The sequence below is a fragment of the Carcharodon carcharias genome, chromosome 10 (genome assembly GCF_017639515.1).
Source record: "Carcharodon carcharias isolate sCarCar2 chromosome 10, sCarCar2.pri, whole genome shotgun sequence".
NCBI lineage: Eukaryota > Metazoa > Chordata > Chondrichthyes > Lamniformes > Lamnidae > Carcharodon > Carcharodon carcharias.
Window position 1 is genome coordinate 72,884,692 of NC_054476.1, and position 22,057 is coordinate 72,906,748.

Here is a 22,057-nt window from a genome sequence, read left to right on the forward strand (position 1 = left end):
TCAAGGCAGCATTTGACTGAGTGTGGCCTCAAGTGGCCCTAGTAAAATTGAAGTTAATTGGAATATGGGGGAGAACTCTCCACTGGTTAAAGTCATTCCTAGCACAAAGGTAAATGGCTATGATTGTCAAGGCAAATCATCTCAGTTCTATAACAACACTGCAGGAGTTCCTCAAGGTAGTGTTCTTGGCCCAGCTGTCCTCAGCTGCTTCATCAAAGATCATTCCTCCAATTTGAGGCCAGAAGTGGGGATGTTCGCTGATGTTCAGTGCACAGTGTTGTTTCATTTGCAACCCCTTAGACAATGAAGCAATTCTGGACAACATTCAGGTTTGGGGTGATAAATGGAAAGTAATGTTCATGCTACGCAAGTGCCAGGCAATGATCATCTTCAACAAGAGAGAGTCTAACTGTCTCCCCTTGACCTTCAACAGGATTATCATCCCTGAATTCCCTCACCATCAACATTGACCAGAATCTTAATGATACCAGCCACGTAAATACCATGGCTACTAGAACAAGTCAGAAGCCAGGTTCTGTGGAACGTAATTTACCTCTTGACTCCTCAAAACCTTTCCACCATCCATCAGGGGGGCAGTGGGTTTAAGGGGGGGAGCAGGTAGGAAAGAAGGAGGGGTTTGACCTAAGGGTGGCCGCCCCATGACTGGCAAAGGGCAGCCCCCGAAGACTGAACACCCCCCCACCCCCCCTTCCTCCCCGCCCTTTAAGCATTTGAGGGAAAAAAAAAATTGGGCTTCCCACTCCGGCCTGGCTGTCCAAGCCAAACCTTTTATGGCATGAACAGCATATTGCCAGGGTCAATTGGCTTGATAACAAGCCTAGTTGACCATTGATTATTCATTTAATGCTGATTTTGGCACCCGCCTGCCCCCTGTATTATGGGGGTGAGCTCAGGGGTGGGCGGGAAGATGGTGGAATGGGAACTCCCACCTCCTTCGGGAGGAGCATGCCTGCCGGGGTATGTAAAATTCAGCTCCTTGAAACCGTTTGTATGGAATTGTAACAAATTCTGTACCAGTATAAGTGAGAATACCATGTGCCTCCAGGTTATGAATTGATTAAATATATAACTTAGAAAGTGCTGTGCAAGTTGCATATAACAAAGGCCACATGCTGAAGTTTGCATGTTATAAGAAGCTGGCACTAATACACAAGATTTCATAATAGGTGTTCTTGGTTGGAACCTGATCCTATTAACAAAGCTGGCATACCGCTTTACCAAGAGCAAATTCTGGAATAACTTGATTTCAACTCATCATGGCTAAACAACTTTCGATTATCCTGGGAGCAAAGCACAAATTTAAATGTTCCTTATGCAGATATTTTGCCACAAAAAGCTGTTTGCTGTATTTCCCTTCCTTATTTCAATTACTTTCCCAATCCACATTAGATGTTTTTTACTGATGCACATAAATAATTCATTTCTTGCTATTACAGTCTTTCAAATCCCAATATGCCTTTAAGGGATTGCAGCATGACATCACTAGAAAGGAAGCATGTGTCATGTGATCCAATTTAGTTTCACCTTTGCTCAGAGCAGAACACACATGGACAGCTCTGCAACTCTGATGTCTTCAAGCTTTCTATTAATGTATATATGTGCCTAGTCTCAATAAATGAACTGACAACATGTTTGCACAAGCCCTTATGAGTAATTGGGGCCTTTATATCATGATCCCATGTCATTTGCAAAGGAAATATTTTTCCCCCCTAATATTACTGTGGGACACCGAAGCAGGCTTATGGGAACTGTGTGTATTATGTTTGTGTATGCGTTTAGCTTAATTAAAGTGCAGACAGACTGCAAGGTTTGAATCCAAAATAGGGGTTCGGTGTCAAACAGGCATCTGAAATAGTAAGCTAGGATGAAGTCTCAGCAGATATAGTGTAAATGGAATTTGCATTTTTAGATAAGCTGAGAGGTTTTTTGATTTTCAAAGGGACATGATAAGATGTTTACAACTGGCAAGGTAAATAAAGCAAAGTTATTAAGTTTATTTTTCCACCAAAAGTGCTGGCCATAATGACAACATGAAAGATTTTTATATTTTGGGAAAAGTAACTTACACAAAGAAAGATTGAAATAATGGAATTTACAGATCAAAAGGGGGGAGATATATTTAAAGAATTATGGCAAGCTGTATGGGGGTAGCCGTGTCAGACCTTGAAAGGTGCACGGTGTGAAACAGACTTGTGGGAAAATGCCACTAGCCACCCTGGAGAAGTTTGCTGTTCCAGTAACCAAGGTTGTGTTAAAAGCCTTTGGCATTCTATTGTCAAGTGAGAGGGAGAGAGAAGTTGTGAAATACCTCCCTTATAGCAACAATGGGTGCTTGTGATAATATTGCTGGATGGTTTATAGATTAGGAATCTATTTGGACTGTTGCCCGAAAGGGGTGTATAGTTGGGAGTCTAGTTAATCATGTCTAGAAATCATGTGAGAACTGTTATAAAACTAAATGTGACTGTGTAACTGTAGTCTTGTGTGTTTAAGTTTTATTCTATTTTGTTAATAAATGTTTTAATTCAATCTTTAAAATCTCTAAAGACTTTAGTGCACAAACCTTCTCTTAATAAATACAAATTGCAAAATCGCTGTGATAGCCTGGCCAAGTTTCCCTCTGGGATTTGGTCAGCCTGGCAAATACCATCTGCCACATCATAACACATTTTTCTCTTTGCAAAATTCACCTTTCATGAGACAGAAGTTAATTTCAGTTTGCTATATCCCCCTTCCTTATTACAGTGACTTTCCCAGATTCACAGTGCCTTAGGTATCTATGATATTAAATGTCAATATGTGACCATAAATAAAATAAATATAACAAAAAGGTATATTAACAAAATATGAAGCTCAGTAGTCCAGGCCACACTTAAATTCACTTGCAAAGGAACCAGAGGTGAGATGGAAACAGCTATTAAGACTTGAAATGCACTGCCACCTCCTGTATTTTGTAAGATTCCATGACTCTATGACCTATGATTGTGGATCTGCCTTGCATCCACATACAAAATAACTCAAACTTCAAGACAAGATTAGATGGCTGGCAGATAGAAATGAAGAGATGAATGAATGTGGTGCATATTGACTGAAGATTGCTGTGAGGGGTATATACTAGACTGCACTGTTTAGCTAACACTACCAAGGTAATGGCACAGAACAGAATTCACTCCTTGCTGTTATACTACGTGGAAAATTGTAGGTGAAAAAGCTTTGTCTCCAAACCAAAATGTTGTCATTTCCTTTGGTTTCGATACCAGGCAGCCATTCTGCAACCTCAGTTTTAAAATCTAAAAAGAGTCATCATTAAGGTGCTGCTGGTGGAAAACTAAAATCATTTGCTGTCAATGAGTGAGACATATACAAAGGTAAATGAAAAAATAAGGTCATTTACTCCAAAGCTTCAGGATTTTGCACCAAGAAAATGATGTGCGTCCACCCATAAATATCTTTATTTATATTAGATAACTCAATTCTTTGTTGTTTTATTCATGTATCTGTTGAATCAACACAGTTCTGACAGCAGTTTCATTGATCAAGTCCATACTTAAATGATCTCCTCTTTATTAACAGGAAAATACTTCCATTCCTGAACATTCCCATTTAACTAACATTAATAGCCTCTGTAAACCCACTCCCACCCACTGGCAACAATGAATAAGAACATAAGAAATAGGAGCAGGGGTAGGCCATTTGGCCCCTCAAGCCTGCTCCACCATTCAATAAGAATGGCTGATCTGCCCCAGGCCTCAACTCCCGTTTTGTGCCAGCTCCTCATAGCCCTCAGCTCCCCAATATTTCAAAAATCTATCTACCTCCTCTTTAAATACTTTCATTGACCTAGCCTCAACAACGCTCTGAGGTAGAGAATTCCAGACGTTCACTATGCTCTGGGAGAAGAAATTCCTTCGCATCTCAGTTTTAAATGAGTGTCCCCTTATTCTGTAACTATGTCCCCTAGTTCGAGATTCCCCCACTAGTGGAAACATCTTCTCAACATTTACCGTCAAGCCCTGTCAAACAGGACATTCATGGTCACAGTACCAACAGTAATCACATCTCTAACTTAACTGCCTAATCATTAACACCCAACAAGAAAAATATAAATATGTAAATTTCCTAAATCATTTGAGTTTGCCTCAAACATCCAATGGCATGTGTCATAAAAATACAGTTAACCATGATTTCGTGTTAGGAATCCAACAGAAATTAACCAGTGAATATAAGTGTTTATTGTGATTTTATTACTGTAGTCATTCTGAATTATGAATGAAATAATGTGCTTACTGGACTGGATTGGAGACTTGAGATCTGAACTTGGTGAACTCGCCTGGAGCAGCCCACTCTGTTCCCAGCTGAAATACAATCATGGATTAAATACAATTAAATTAAATACAATTACTGACTTGGACCAGCTCTGAAAATGAGTAAATAGAGTAGAGATGATAAGTAAATAAAAATATGCTTTTAGATGTTGTTCTAATTGATTTCAACCATTGCAGTTGACCAAAAAAAGAAATGAAAAAGAAATAGAAACAGAATATCACACATAGCTTCGTTCTAATAGCTTCACCTATTTTCCCCTTCCTTTCCTGAAGAAGTCAACTCATGTTGAGGGCTTGCATTCCATGGGTACCTGTCAGCACCCAGAACCCAGGGAATGGTAGCATTGTGGCGATGTTACTGGATGAGTAACCCAGAGGCCCAGACCAATGCTGCAGAAACAAATCCCATCATGACACCTTGGTAGAATCTATATTCATTTAATTAATAAATCTGGAATAAGAAGCTAGTCTCAGTACTGGTGACCATGAAACGACCAGATTGTCATAAAAGCCCACCTAGTTCACTAATGTCCTTCAAGAAAGGAAATCTGCTGTCTTTACCCAGTCTGGTTGACATGTGACAAAAGACATACAGCAATGTGGTTGACCTTTTCAAATGCCCTCACTCTACCATGGCCATTAACCCAGGACACCAACCCTCGTTCAATGAGGAATGTAGGTGAGCATGTCAGGAGCAACACCAGGCATACCTAAAGATGAGGTGTCAACCTGGTGAAGCTACAACACAGGACTGCATGTACGCTAAGCAGCAGAAGCAGCTTGCTACAGACAGAGCTAAGCGATCCCACAACCAATGGATAAGGTCAAAACTCTGCAGTCTTGCCACATCTAGTCATGGTGGTAAATAACTAACGGGAAGAGTAGCCCATGAACATCCCCATGATCAATGATGGTGGAGACCAGCATGACAATGCAGAAGACAAGGCTAAAGCCTTTGCAACCATCTTAAACCAGAGGTACTGAGTGGATGATCCACTATGGCCTCCTCCTGGGGTCCTCAGCATCTTGGATGCCAGTCTTTGGCCAATTTACTCCATGTGACATCAAGAAATGGTTGAAGGCACCGGATACAGCAAAGGCTGACAATATCCTGGCTGTAGTACTGAAGACTCCAGAAATAGCTGCACCCTTGACCAAGCTATTCCACTATAGTTACTACACCGACATGTACCTGACAAAGTAAAAATTTCCCCAAGAATGCCCTGCCAGCAGGACAAATCCAATCCACCTGATCCCCATCAGTCTACTCCCGATCATCAGAAAAGTGTAGTGCTGAGGTTGTAGGAGTAAATGTGTGGGACTGTGTAAATGACACCTCCCATAATGATGATGCAAGAGAACACATGACAAGGAGACAGAAGGGAGAAAGATCCTAGCTTCAACAGAGTAACACCTGGTCATGTATATCTGTATATAGTTCAGTTATATCCAATAAACCAGTTATTGTTTAGACATACCAATGTCTCAGCAATCATTCCTCAGCCAGACCAACCAACATACAACACAAAGCGATACAATTTGTTGATAGTGCTATCAAGTGGGACTTACACAGCAATAACATGCTTCCTGATGCTTAATTTTGGCTTCTTAAATCCAAACCTCATTACAGCCTTCGTCCAAACAAGGACAAAATAGCTGAATTCCAGAGATGAGGTGAGAGTGACTGCCTTTTACATCAAGACAAAATGTTACTGAGTATAGTATCAAGGGACCCTAACAAAGTTGAATTCATTGCTAATTGAGTGACAACTCTCCACTAGCTGGAGTCATACCTAGATCAAAGGAAGGCTGTTGGAGACCAATCAGCTCAGACCCAGGACATCATAGTCTTGATTGTGTCCTAGACCCAATCATCTTCAGCCATTCCAGCAATCACATTCACTCTATAATGAGGTCAGAAGTGGAGATGCTCACTGATGATTACACAGTGTTCAGTACCATTTGTAACTCCTCAAATACTGAAGCAGCCTATGCTCCCATGCAGCAAGATCTGGACAACATTTAAGCTTGGGATGATTAGTGGCAAATAATATTTGTGCCACTCAATGGCGAGTAATATTTGTGTCATAAATACCAGACAATGACCACTCCAATAAGAATCTAATAATGTCCCCTTCATGTTCAATGACATTCCAGCACTGAAACTTCCATTAACAAAATATCCTGGAAGTTAACATTGACCAGAAACTGAACTGGCCCAGCCATATAAATACTGTGGCTAGAAAAGCAGGTCAGAGGCTGGGAATTCTGTGGGAAGTAACTCACCTCCTGACTCTCCAAAGCCTGTCCATCTACAAGGCTCAAGTCAATGGTGTGACAGAACACTTTCCACTTGGCTGGAGTGCAGCTCCAACAACATTTAAAGAAACTCAACACCATCCAGGACAAAGCAATCGATTTGATTGCCACCCCATCCATCACCTTAAACACTCACTTCCTCCATCACCAGTGCAGAGTGGCAGCAGTGTATACCATCTAAAAGATGCACTGTAGCAACTCGTCAAGCTTCTTCGACAGCACCTTCCAAACATGTGCTCTCTACCATCTAGCAGAACAAGGGCAGCAACCTGCAAGTTTCCCTCCGAGCCACATACCATCCTGACTTGGAACTAAAATGCCATTCCTTCAATGACAATTATCTGGAACTCCCTTCCTAACAGTACTGTAGATGGACCTACACCTCATGAACTGCAATGGTTTAAGAAGGCAGCTCACCAGCACCTTCTCAAGGGCAATTCAGGATGAGAAACAAATCCTGGTCTTGCCAGTGACATTCATGTCCCTGAACAAAGAAAAAAAAATGCCCTGGGGTGGCCATTCATGTGAAGCAGTAAGTGGTAACAGATGAATCGACTGTTGTGAGAATTCAAATAAAACCTGTTCCTGTCCTCAACCTGATATCAACACAACGGAATTGATATTCACTGCCTTTTCCTGGGTGGTAATAGTTTCAAAACACCAACAAAATGACAGGTTCCATTTTGAAAGGGGCCTACTGCGAGGTATCCAAAGCACCCGTTTGTTTCAGAAAATCAGCTCCTTTTAAATATAGAAGTCAGGATCCTATGATCTGAAAAGTACCCAGGTTGGCACTCAAGTGTTCAGATGTCAAAATATTTTCCATGAGGGCAGCAATCAGAAATAACAGCATTGGCTGAAATCTCTCCCCCTCAGACTGAAAGCTCTGAGGCAATGCATTCTCCCAACTGCTGCCTTACCTAGATCAGCTAAATATACACAACTGTCAGTGTTCAATATAGACAACTGAAATTAATGGTTTTACAATTATAATACAAGGTCCAAAAGGTACATTAATACATTACAGGAGTTTTCTCTTGAGATAAATATAATTTGTCAAATGTTTTAAAAGGAACATTACTTGCTTTATAGGATACTGCATTGACTTCAATACAAAAGCATTCTGGTGCTGAGGTCTGATTTTATCTTTTGATTTCTATGCCGACTTCATGCTCAGAGGGAGACACGCAGACAGTGCCCATCAATAAAAAAAAAATCAGCCGGATCCCCCAATGACATTTCAATGCAGCAACTATGAAAAGCCCCGAATGGTTGTCAGAAAGATAAGTGAGACTCAACTAACATTCTGTACCTTGCCTACATGCATCAGCAGTCTGGCGTTTGCAGGACTTTCATCAGAACTGAGCCAAAACTCGGAATTATCATCTGACGCAATTGCAAACTGGAAATCACCTGGGAAAATAGAAATCAAATCAATAAACTTGAAAATATTGTTACGATCCAGTTAGGGAACCTTAATGTTTAAAGAAGAAATCAAAATATCCATCAATTAACCGACAGAACTACACCACAATGTGTCATTAATGTATATCAAAAAGAATTAAATGCAGTAAGCACCTTAACACTATGGCTTATAAAGACTTATTGCTATAAACTCAGTTCTACTTCCCCCCAAGAATTCATTTATTTTGCAAAATCTTAAAGGTTCATTTATGTTTCCTGGGACCAACATAAAAGGTATATCATCGCTTTCCAGAATTCACATTCATTTCTCTTCACTGTTCCAACTATTCGCCAAGGTACAAGATTTCATGGGGGTCCTTTCATTAGCTTTTGGATAAACCACCCTTCAATTTTTTAACCAAGCACATGACTCTGGATTTCACAGCTCAAGCATGAGCCTCCCTGTGACTCCTGTGCAGTGGCTTAAATCAGCAGAAAACATCATTGGTTTCCAACAGTCCTTTGCTATAGTTTCAAATTGCAGCCCAGCTGATTCCAGAAATCCAATTGCAAAAAGCTAACAGCTTTTTATTGAAAGGATACCATAGATTTCTTCCTTTAGCTTCCAACTAAACAAATCTTCAAGTTATTTTTTCCCCAATCCAACTTAGTCTCATACTGAATACCAGTTCCCAATCGCAGGCTGATGGATCAAGCATTTACTCTCTTCCAGATTTAAGTTTGGCTTTATCCCCTGACTTCCAAGGAGCTACTAGCTTACATAAGACCCAAAGATGATGCAGGACAGGATTTTCCAGCCCCCCCACCACCACTGCCGGCGGGATGTTCTGGTCCCGCCAAAATCAATGGACTTTTGGCTGGCTTGCTGCAACGGCTGCAGTGGGACAGTTTGCTTTTAGTTGCTTTTAGCCACTTTTTCAAACATTAACCAGTCATAAGAAAACAAGAAATAGGAACAGGAGTAGACCTTTCGGCCCCTCAAGCCTGCTCCGCCATTCAATAAGATCATTTTTGTGTTTCGATTTTCACATTGCCATCTAACCCCGATAACACCTTGATTCACTTGCCTAACAAGAATCTATCTACCTCAGCCTTAAAAATATTCAATGACTGCGCTTCCACCACCTTCGCAGGCAGAGAGTTCCAAGGTCACATAACAGTCAGAGAAAAAAAATTCTCATGTCTGTCCCAAGAGGACAACCCCTAATTTTAAAACAGTGCCCCCTAGTTCTGGACTCATCCACAAGAGGAAACATCCTTTTGACATCCACCTTGTCAAGGATGTTCAGGATCTTGTATATTTCAATCAAATCACCCCTCACTCTTCTAAACTCCAATGCAAACAAGCCAGTCTGTCCAATCTTTCCTCACAAGACAACCCACTCATTCCAGGTATCAATCTAGTAAACCTCCTTTGAACCGCCTCCAATTCATTTGCATCTGCACACAGTATTCGAGGTGCCATCTCAACAATGCCCTATATAACTGAAGCATAACACCCTTACTTTTATGCTCAATCCCTCTCGTAATAAAGGATAGCATTCCATTAGCCTTAATTACTTGCTGTACCTGCTTACTAACTTTTTGTGACTCATGTAATAGAACGCCTAGAGACCTCTGCACCTCAAAGTTATGCAATTGTTCTCCTTTTAAGTAATACTCTGCTTTTTTGTTCTTCCTGTTTAAGTAATACTCTGCTTTTTTGTTCTTCCTGCCAAAGTGAACAACTTCACATTTTCCCACATCAAACTCTATTTGCCAGATCTTTGCCACTGTCACTCTCTGGAAGACCAACACTCACTTCACTTACTCTTTCCCTTTTTAAACATCTGTAGAAACTCCTGCTATCCATTTTTACATTTCTAGCTAGGTTCCTCTCATACTCTAACTTCTTTCTCCTGGTTAAGCTTTTAGACATTTTCTGTCATTCTTCATTTTCTGTCCAATCACCTGTCCTACCACTCATCCTTGCAGAGTTGTATGAATTTTGCTTTAGTTTGATAATTTCCTTAACTTCTTTAGTTAACCACAGATATTGGGTCCTCCCCTTAGATTTTGTCTTTATAATTGAAATGTACTTATTCTGAATATTCTGAAATATCCCATTAAATGTTTGCCACTGCTTCTCTATTGATCTATCCTCCAGCTAGCCGAGTTTCCCAGTTCACTTCAGGTAGCTTGACTTTCATCCCCACATAGTTGCCCTTATTTAAGTTTAAGATACTAGTCTTAGACCCACTCTTCTCCCTTTCAAACTTGATGTAAAATTCAATAATTTTGTGGTCGCTGCTATCTTGGGGTGCCTTTACTCTGATGTCATTAATTAAACCTGCTACACAATACCAAATCTAATATAACCTGCTCGTGAGTTGGTTCCAGAACATGCTGCTCAAAGAAACTATCTCAAAGGCATTCTTACCTGCTGGCTATGCCCTAACTGAATTCAAGGAGATAAACTCGAAAACAAAGAATTTCACTAAGGTCCACCCATCTCCATGACGATGTGACACATGCAGCTGTTCCCAGGTAGAAATGCAAATCAACTATCTTTTCATTTAAAAACTTTCCTTACTTCTGGGAGACCACATGATAATGGAATAACTGCAAATGTCATGTCTCCAATTCTTTAGCTAAGTAAACCCACCTGCTAATTTATGATCTTACTTTGCTAGCTGTTAACCTCTTAAATCAACATGACCCCAACATTTTTTTTAAGTGTAATAGATCCAAGTTTGTTTGAATTGCACTTACGTCAGGGTTGCTTTTACCAGTTACTCAACCAGATAAGCCCATTTTCTACAGTTAAAACTTTAATTGCTAAAACTAAAAGTTATACTCTAAATTACAAAGTAGATATTCATGACAAGATGTATACATATTGATAATAATCTCTGGACCCACTGTGCCTGTGGCTAAAACACAGGGGAGTATGCATGAGAACCCAGGAAAAAGAAAAGCAAATTTTGTGGTGTTTTTACACATCTGGGATCATAATTTGGTGAGGTTCATGACACTAACAGTTACTTATGTACAAATGCTACAGCAGCTTCATGCAAGGACACATGGAAAATATGGAAATCCAAAAGTTGCTGTCTGAGAGGCGCCACTCTGCTGTTAGCTTCGTGAAAATGTCATCTTGCTGCCTAGTTCACCATTGAAAGGCATTGAACTTCACGAAATTGCTGCATTTGCATGGTAAATATGAATTAAACACGCCACAGAAAGATAAATCCAACCTTTTCAGCCTATTTGCCCTTTTATCCACATTTTAATTATAAATTATTGCCAAATAACCTCTCTGGCACTGAAAATTAACAATTACAAAATCAGAACCTCATTCCTTCAGACTTTAATTGTTGGAGATTTCAAGAATATATATTTTAAAATTAAAATGATTTAAAAAACACTTTATTTTTCACTTCTCTCTCTCATAATCTAATCTTTCTTTTTGTATCTTTATTTCTCTTTATATTCTCGATGTGTCATCAAGTACACCCACTTTAACCTTAATTTCTTTTTCAATCCTAGCTGTGTTAAATTCACAATCCGTCAATCTGATTGTTTAAAGGGATATACAGTTAATTCTCCTGTTCACTCTGGTCTCAGATATCTGGTTTCCTTCACAATGCTGTTATCAGTTTGTGACTTGCCACCAATGTGCCATCCAATCTTCTTTTGTTGTGCCCGCCAAATTACAGATGCTTTAAGTTTGTTACCACAGTAACTTAAAGGGGCCAAGAGTTTGACCAAGAGCATGACCAAGGTTTTTTGGGCAAGCAACATCAATGAATGTGCAAACCTGAGCTATCAGGAACCAGCAGGGACAGCTTACTGTACAAATGACTGGTGCCACATTACATCCAACCCTCACAAGAGGAAGGAGCTGAAAAAAAACTTAAAGGCCAAACTTGTGTTGTTTGCCACACAAAAAATTTACAGCCTAAACATGCAAAGGCAAGTCTTCCTAATGGTAGATTAACTCCTGCAGCAAATTCTCATTCATCATGTGGAATTACAAGGTTCCCTTCAAATGCTTGCTGGAGCACATAACGTTTACAACATTTGAGAGAAAGGTGATGAGTGATTTAAAAAAATGAATATTTTGTCCTGTGTTTCTTAGCTTGTGGAAGAATTTTAACATGCTTTACTCAAAGTTGGATCAAACATAAGTTAAGGCAAAATCTCTTACTGGCCTTTTGGTTAAAACATCCAAAAATGTTATAATGTGACTATTAATATCCTATGGAATGATCGAACAAACCATACAATTGTTAGGGGATTTAGAGTTGGACAATAAATGCAGCCTTGTCAGCGTCACTCACATTCCCTGAACAAATGTAAATGAAGAAATATAGCTTCCCCTAAGTCATCATCCTTGATATACCCTGAAGCTTGCCAGTTGATAGAGCACTTTTCAGTCTGGCTTTCACAGAGAGAGGGAGATGCTCTTGGAGGCAAAAGAGACTGTAGCAGTCAGTGTTTAAAAAGGGTTCCATGTTCCAAATGCTCAAGGTAAAGTGCATCTCAATTATAGGTGAAATGAAGATCATATGTACGTAGCAGCTACCAGTAATGCTAAGTCTGAAGGAATATGTTGTGTAAAGTCTATAAAACTGTAACATGCACTTAGATCAGACCAGGTAAGGTGGCTGGTTTCCTCTTCTGAAGGACACTGATAACTATCCAGCAACCTTTGTGCTCATTTTTGAATCATTAGTGGATTTAATGAATTAGATTCACAACTTGCCATCAGTGGATTTCCACTTGCAGCTGAAAGCTTGCTGGTTCAGTTACAGAACAAGTACACTGGTGTATCGCCAGTACAGGATCATCTGTGAGAAGCAACACTGCAATACTTTAAGAAATGGCTTTTATAGACACAAAGATTATCTCATGACGTGATTCAACACTTCACTGACAAAGCTATCAGAAAGGATTGATGACTGGGCAATCTTGCCTCACCCATGTACTCGATCTCTCAAAAGAGGAAAGATTTACTGAACACTACATTGACTTTGGAACCACTTGAGCTTCCAGGTTCGTTTTGAGGGCTACATGAGGCACCAGATTGAAAGCATCACAAAAATCAATGACAACAATGTAACTGGATTTCCCCTGAGTCTTACAATGCACAACAATCTTGTACAAAGTGACAACTACTCTACACATTTCTCAAAAAAGCAAAATCCAGCCTGTTCTGATTATTCCATCTGCCTCCAAAGTATCCAATATGTGTCCCGCAATGTCCTGAAAAAGCATCTTAATTACCCATTAACCTGCACAAATATAAATAGTGGGCTAATTTCGTTCTTATCACTTTAACAAATTCCTAAAGCTGGGGACTGCATATGTCTGAGAGTTATTCTTACTTCAAAATATTCATCATTTAACATTTCATGCAGAATAGTACACATCTAGTTTCACAACTAAAACCATCTGTGCAGGGAACTTCTAGGCTTATCTAAACCTAACAATGTACTCAGCCTTGTCAGAAAAGCAACGTTCATACTGAATCAAATGTTGAATCTCTTTTTATACCATTTTCTGCTTCCTGCTGGATGCAACATTGTTCTGTGTTTTTGCAACTCCCTCCCCCACCACCCTTAAACATTGTCAGATGGTGATGAAGGACCTCATGTTATTTCATATCATACTGTTACTTCCCTTTAATTGCTTTTTCCAAGCCATAGCTTTATCCTTTAAAACCTTTGATATATTCTCTCTAGTGACATTGCCATTTTATATTGCAGCAATCTCTTTTCTTCTACTCTCCTCTTCTATGGTCTACGCTTTAATCCCGAAAACTCCTTAAGTCCACATTATCTACCTAACTTCTTTATTTAATAATCTATATTTGCACATCCTTACAGTACAAGTTATTCGGTCCTGAAATCCATCCTTCTCCAATGTTATTTTAGGATAAAGGTGTTTGCCAGACGAGAGTTAATGTCAAATGGTTCCAATCGCATCTATGTTGACCTGACACAACTTAATAAGGCAGTGGCAAGAGAAGTCCATCCAAGATCTTTGGTGGGTGACAGCCTGACCAAGCTTTCCAAAAGCACAGTGTTTTCCAAGCTCGAGGCTAACAGCAACTTCTGGCAACTTCCACGAGAAATCCAGATTGCTGACTACACTTATCACCCTGTTTGACAGATTCTGTTTCAATCACTTGCTCTTTGGCATTACCTTGGCAACCAAGATTTTTCAACGCACAATGCCAGCCATCTTACAAGCCCTGGAGGGTGTCACCTTCCATATGGATGATGTATTGGTCCATAGTATGACCATTGAGGAACACAAGAGGAGGCTCGCAGTTGTCTTAGGACGCATGCAGGAAGCAGGGCTGACACTGAATGAGTAGTGTGAGTTCTCTAAGGACTCCACTCAGTTCTTAGGACATATTGTGAGCAGCAAAGGCGTCATGGTGCGTCCACATAAAACAAAGGCAATGAGCGAATTCCCATCCCCATCATCTATTCTAGACCTCCAAAAATTCCTTGGCATGGTGAACCAATTGGCAAAATTTCTGCCCAACCAGGCACAGATCACAGAGCCCCAATGGCACCTTCTCAAAAAAGGCTAGGCTGCACATCAAAGACATGCTGCTCTCGTCCAATATCTCAACTCACTACAACTGCCCACTCCAAAAGCAGCTGATTCTTCCTCCACAGGTCTAGGAGCAGTTCTATTCCAAGAGCAACTGGATTGGATGTAACCAACTAGTGTATTACACATCTAGAGGATAGTCAGACACAGAGATACGGTATGCTGTTGGCAAGGAAGCTCTCGCAGTCACATGGCTTTGCGAGAAGTTCTCCAACTACATCATTGGCCTGAAAGTCACCATCAAAATGGGTCATAAACCACTGATCTCATTGTTAGATGAGAAGAAACTTGCAAAGATCCCCCCAAAGAATTCAGAGATTCTGCTTCGCATATGATACGGTGTACTTTAAAAAAATTTTTCATGGTATGTGGGTGTCGCTGGCTAGGCCAGCAATTATTGCCCATCTCCAATTCCCCTTGTTCAGAGGGTACTTAGGAGTCAACCACATTGCTGTGAGCCTGGAATCACATGTAGGCCAGACCAGGTAAGGATGGGAGATTTCCTTCCCTAACTGATTTTAGTGAACCAGATGGGTTTTTGTGACAATCAGCAATGGCTTTGTGGTTATCATGAGTCTTTTAATTCCAGATTTTTATTGAATTCAAATTTTACCATCTGCCATGGTGGGATTTGAACCCAGGTCCCTGAAGCATTACACTGGGTCTCTGGAAAACTAGTCCAGTGACAATACTACCATGCATGAAATGACTGCAGAGACATTATCCAGGGCTACAGTCGGCCTTTCTGCAACACAATATGTCAACCTGGTCGATGAATCATAACAAAAACAGAATTACCTGGAAAAACTCAGCAGGTCCGGCAGCATCGCCGGAGAAGAAAAGAGTTGATGTTTCAAGTCCTCATGACCCTTCAACAGAACTGGGTGAATCCAAAGAGAGGGGTGAAATATAAGCTGGTTTAAGGTGGGGGGGGGGGAGGTGGGTTGGCTGGGGGGAGAGAAGTGGAGGGGGGTGGTGTGGTTGTAGGGACAAGCAAGCAGTGATAGGAGCAGATAATCAAAAGATGTCACAGACAAAAGAACAAAAGAACACAGAGGTGTTGAAGTTGGTGATATTATCTAAACGAATGTGCTAATTAAGAATGGATGGTAGGGCACTCATGGTACAGCTCTAGTGGGGGTGGGGGGGGAGGTATAAAAGATTTAAAAATAATGGAAATAGGTGGGAAAAGAAAAATCTATATAAATTATTGGAAAAAAACAAAAGGAAGGGGGAAGAAACAGAAAGGGGGTGGGGATGGAAGAGGGAGTTCAAGACCTAAAGTTGTTGAATTCAATATTCAGTCTGGAAGGCTGTAAAGTGCCTAGTCGGAAGATGAGGTGCTGTTCCTCCAGTTTGCGTTGGGCTTCACTGGAACAATGCAGTAAGCGAAGGACAGACATGTGGGCAAGAGAGCAGGGTGGAGTGTTAAAATGGCAAGCGACAGGGAGGTTTGGGTCATTCGATGAATCATATTCCAATTTGGTGATAAAACAACCACCGGCTACCTCAGGGAGCTACAAAGAAAATGCCAGGAGCAGTTGTGAGATGAGGAATGTGTCCACATCTGTCATTACTGGCAAATGAAAGAGGCCACAGTAGTGGCCAGTTGGCAACATCATTTGATTTGATTTGAACAGCAGAAACACTGTGATAGATGATCTGCTAGTATATAATGAGCGGTTGGTCATTTCAGTCTCTCTTCGGCCAGAGATTCTTCAAGGAATACACCAAGGCCATGTGGGTATTACAAAGTGCAGAGCATGGCCCAGTCTGCAGTATGGTGGCCAGGAATGTCAAGGGTAATTGAAGAAATTATCTCAAACTGTCAGGTGTGCACAAACCTGTCCAGAGGGAGGCCCTTATCCCCACACAGTTCCGGACCATGGATGTTTATTTATTTGTGTTTACTGGCAGGTCCTTACTCATCTTGGTTGATTACTTCTCCCGATAGATCGAAGTGAAGCAGTTACACGACCATACAGGTGGTCGTTAGGTCCTTGGAGGAAGTGTTTGTGAGCCATGGCATCCTAGACCAGCTGGTGTTCAATAAGGCCCACAATTTGCATATGAATGATTCACTCAATTTGCCATCATTTTCGGCTCTCAACACGTTACCAGTTCCCCAGGGTATCCACAATCTAATGGTGAGACAGAAAGAGACACCCCCACCATTAAAACTCTTTTGAGAAAAAAAAACAAAGACTTCCCAACGGCGCTTTTAACATATAGATCCACCCAGCTGCAATGTGGATTGGCTCCATCAGAGCTCATGCTGGGAAAAAAACTTCACACTCAACTCCTAATGCTGCCAAAGAAGTTAATCCCAGGGCTGGCAGTCAAGGAATGCCAGAAGGTTCAGAACTGAGAACAGTCTGACAGACAGAGACAGGCTTCCACCTACAAGAGGAGGTACCGCACTAGTAGCCAGCCACAGTTACACAGATATGACAAGATTTGGATCAGGGACCTTGAAAGACAGGTTGTCATTATCTGGAGAGATGATCAACCAAGGTCATACCTGATACATACCCCAGAAGGCACGATCAGGAGGAACAGGAGGAGTCTCCTCCTCATTCCACAAGGTGAACCTGCTATTATATATGTAAGCAAATTAGATGGAGAGAACCAAGTGCCAGAAACACAGAATACTACAGTTCAACTCCCAAAGCAACTGAGCCTACCACTTCTCCAAACATGACCAGAACAAGATTTGGAAGCATTGTCATGTCTCCAGACCATCCGAATTTATAAAGTGAGAGACTTGAGTGTGTGTGGGGGTGGGGGGGGGGAGAGAGAGAGAGAGAGAGAGAGAGAGAGAGAAAGAGAATGAGTAGCACGTAAAGAAAGATTACATTATAAATACATTTAGTGAAAACTTGGGGTCTATAGGGTGTTTGGTGTAGCAAGGATTAATGTGGGATTGGAAAACAGTACCTCCCACAGTGTGATGTAAAGGGTCACATGTCAAGAGGCCTGCTGTCTAAGAGTATACAGAGACCTGTGTGGAAGAAAGCATGGAGTTAGCTCATGGTCTGGGCTATATCTTGTATACATGTAAATAGTTATGCGTTACCAATAAACACTACTTTTCAACCTCACAATCTCTGAACCGTTTTGTGAGACCTATTGAACAAACCCTTACCAACAATTATCACCAACATTGAGGGAAACAGACAGAGTTTGTAAGAACTAATTCTGTTTATGTTACTGTCCTGCCTTTGTTCTGTGTAGGAATAATGTAAAAATACATCTATACTTTAGATAAAACAGTTGGCACCAGAATTCCTCCATCAATAATACCAGGGCCTTACTCCAGGTGATTTGAAGCTGGCCATGAATGTACTTTAGACTTTGGAGCCAAAGGTCAGCCATAACAACAATGGGAGCATTCATAGGAGAAGATCCTAATGTGCCTGTGGTGTGCACAATTGATCTCTCCATTTTGACACAAAAAAAATATTTTGGGTAAACAGAATTATAATTAATTCTTATGAGATTGAATGTCAAATAATTTATTAAAACCAGTTATTAAACATGTTGTACAAGTTGGAGTTTGTAGTAACACTAAAAATATCAAGGGCAGAATCATCCCAGATTTGCACTAAGTGTGGTAGTGGACAGGAAAAAGGACGTTTTACCCCTTGGCTGCAACGGTGAGCTTTCACTCTCTGTCATCCCAATTCCACCTCATTGATCATGCATTCCCAGGAAACATGCTGTTTCGCTAGTGGGTGGCCTCCAATTCACCTTGCCGTTTCCTCACGCCGGGCGCCATATTTGACGTGCAGCTGTGTCCACACTTCTCAGTGCTTCCAGTCCAGGACTGCAATACAGAACACGTGGCCCTGAAAGGCAAGAAGACTGTAACCCCCATAATTCAGTGATGCATCCCTGGGATCGCTTCTGGACACTGTTGAAGCCCACCGCAATGTGTACTACCCCATTCTGGCTGCAGGAGGCCAATCAGTATCAAAACTCCGGTTGGGAGGCGGTGGCAGTGGGGTCAGTACCAATGCTGCACAAAAGAGGTTTGCCATCCAGTGTAGAAAGAGGGTGAATGATCTCATCCATGCTGCCAGGTTAATGCTACCGTCTCATCACTCTAAACACTCACACGCCCACCATACATTCACTGGCATCTCACTCACTGCCAGCTCAAGGGACAGCACCACCCACTCTCTCTCACGCACCCTCACATCTCCATCCGGACTCATCTCCTCTGGAGACTGCCTCCTCAGCCCTCACCTGCTTGAAGCCACTTGCACAGATCAACATGTGCCCCAACACACTCCCTAGGATATTCCCCTTCCCCAGTAATGCCCTAGCCCTGCAGCCTCTTCCCTTGCCTGAGGCCACTTCTGCCCCTTCCCCAAGCAAGCCATAGCCCTGCAGCCATTGAAAAGGCACCCCGACCTTATGGCAGGTCTTGTAAGTAGAGACCTCCTGAAGGTGATGCGGTGCTGCCTGTGAAGTCTGGCGCTGATGCTCGTGGGTGCTTCCCAAAGCAAGTTAGGCAAACAAACATCAAAGTTCCAAGAGAAGTGTGGTTCGTCAGGTGCATGTCACTTATATTCAGTTTGAAGCATGTCGGCTTGATTGGTCATGTCTGACTAATTTGATTGAATTTTTCGAAGAGGTGACCAGGTGTGTAGATAAGGGCAATACATTTGACATAGTCTACTTTGACTTCAGCAAGGCTTTTGATAAGGTCCCACATGGGAGACTGATAATGAAGGTAAGACCTCTTGGGATCCAAGGCAATTTGGCAAATTGGATCCAGAATTGGCTGAGTGGCAGGAAGCAGAGGGTGATGATTGAGGGGTGTTTTTGTGACTGGATGCCTGTGTCCAGTGGGGTTCCACAGGGACTGGTGTTGGGTCCCTTGCTGTTTGTGGTATATATAAACGATTTAGACTTGAATGTAGGAGGGTTGACCAGTAAGTTCGCAGATGACATGAAAATTGGTCGGGTGGTAAATAGTGAGGAGGATAGTTTTAGATTACAGGAGGATGTAGACGGGCTGGTCAGATGGGCTGATCAGTGCCAAATGGAATTTAATCCGGATAAGTGTGAGGTGATGCACTTGGGGAGGACAAACAAGGCACGGGAATACACAATGAATGGCAGGACCCTGGGAAGTACCAAGGACCGGAGGAACCTTGGTGTGCATGTCCACCAGTCCCTTAAAGGTAGCAGAACAGGTAGGTAAGAAGACATATGGGATACTTGCCTTTATTAGCCGAGGCATAGAATAAAAGAGCAGGGAGGTTATGCTGGAACTGTATAAAATGCTGGTTAGGCTACAGCTAGAGTATTGCGTGCAGTTCTGGAATCCACATTATAGGAAGGATGTGATTGCACTAGAGAGAGTGCAAAGGAGATTTACCAGGATGTTGCCTGGGCTGAAGAGTTTTAGTTATGAGGAGAGGTTGGATAGACTGGGGTTATTTTCCCTGGAGCAGAGGAGATTGAGGGGGGACATAATTGAGGTGTATAAAATTATGACGGGCACAGATAGGGTAGACAGGAAGGAACTTTTCCCCTTGGTGGGGGGATCAATAACCAGGGGGCATAGATTTATGGTAAGGGGCAGGAGGTTTAGAGGGGATGTGAGTAAGAAATTTTTCACCAGAGAGTGGTGGGAATCTGGAACTCACTGGCTGAAAGGGTGGTAGAGGCAGAAACTCTCATAACATTTAAGAAGTATTTGGATGTGCACTTGCGATGCCATGGCGTACAAGGCTATGGGCCTAGTGCTGGAAAATGGGATTAAAATATTTAGGTACTTATTTGATCAGTGCAGACCTGATAGGCCGAAGGGCCTTTTTCTGTGCTGTAGACCTCTATGACTCTATGAGAAGACTGCGTAGACCAGCTACGCAAGCAAGAGCAGAATCTTTTTAACAAAAAAAGGAAACAAACAGTCTGTCAATGATACAGCTACACTGATAGAGACAAGGACAAGTCATATAATCCAAGCAACCTAATACAGACAACAGCAGTTTATCTATTCTATTCATCCAGACAACAGGATGTGATTCAGGCTCATAAAGGCAAGTATCCCACATGCTTTCTAAACCACCTTATCTACCTGTCCTGCTACCTTAAGGGACTGGTGGACATGCACACCAAGGTCCCTCTGATCCTTGGTACTTCCCACTTTCAGGTTCAGGTGGTGTCAAGAGTCTGTGTCTGGGCCCTCCTTCCTGCTGCTGAGGCGAAAATCAGCCCATGCACTTTGCAAACCGAGCCACAATTTACATACATAAAATATATTGTCCTCTAAAAGAAAATAAAAAATGTGTCCATAACATTGATCATTTAATGTTAGAAATATTTGCACCTACTTTCAAGGCCATGGTTCTGTCTAATGCTCAGGGCTTCAGTTGAAAATGTCAGCTGCGCCCTGGGGAATTATCAACTTTAGACTTGTGAGTGTGCATGTGATGCATTATCATGGCAATTGCATTTTTTCATCCTGCTCCTGTGAAATACATATCCAGAGAATTTCCATGTATGAGTGTGCGTTTGTGTGTGTGCTTGCATGTGTAATAGATCATGGAAAAATCAGATTTATAAAAAACATACAAATAACTGATCTGCAAGCAGTATTAGAAAGGAGATTTAATTTATTCTCAGTGTTTTTTACAAGCTAATATGTCACTGAGGTAAGATGGTGCTTACACTGGGATGAGAGAAAGGCATTAATAGAGACAGTTCAGTGCTAATTTATAACATTGTGGGTGTAGTCAGTCAGTTAGCTAGTGCTGGGCCAATGCAAATAATGATGTGATCAAGCACCTCCCAATCCTTGGGAACTCAACACTGCGGGAAAACTCCCAGGCTAACATGCAATGATGGGCGGAATTTTCCACTCTGGAGACTGGGATTCATCACCCTGCCATGACCTCATCTTTCCAACCGCTATATTTAAACCGCACACACGCACATCGTTCACTGTCTGCAGCCTGGGACTGATCATGGCAAGTGATGGCCCCGAAAGGTAAGAGGTTTACTGCTCCCAAGTTCAGCGGCAACATGCTAGGGGCACTTCTTGAAACTGCAGAGACACTCTGGGAGATCCTTTACCTCGTGACAGCAGAAGGAGGACCACCAACTTCACCACACCAGCTTGGGAGCAGATCGCCAGGGCGATCAGCGCCAATGCTCACTCAGAGGAGGACTGCCATCCAGTGCAGGAAGAGGATGAATGATCTCCTCTACTCCGCCAGGTTAAGTCAACCTTCTCCTCGCTCTCAACTCTCACAAGCCCATCAGGCATTCACAGGGTTACAGTCCACAGGGACTTCACACGCTGCCAACACAAGGAACATCACTACTGAGTCTCTCACATA

General features: G+C 41.8%; 1 protein-coding gene across 1 annotated transcript in view; it reads right to left on the reverse strand.

Annotated features, from left to right (window-relative positions):
• Nucleotides 1–22,057, reverse strand: part of LOC121282846 (N-acetyl-beta-glucosaminyl-glycoprotein 4-beta-N-acetylgalactosaminyltransferase 1-like) — an 827,662-nt gene that overhangs the window by 314,171 nt on the left and 491,434 nt on the right. Inside the window, exons 6-7 of the mRNA XM_041196659.1 lie at nt 7,978–8,078; nt 4,309–4,376 (exon numbers count right to left, since the gene is read on the reverse strand). Coding sequence (XP_041052593.1) covers nt 4,309–4,376; nt 7,978–8,078 — 169 coding nt within the window. The remainder of the gene's footprint in view (nt 1–4,308; nt 4,377–7,977; nt 8,079–22,057) is intronic.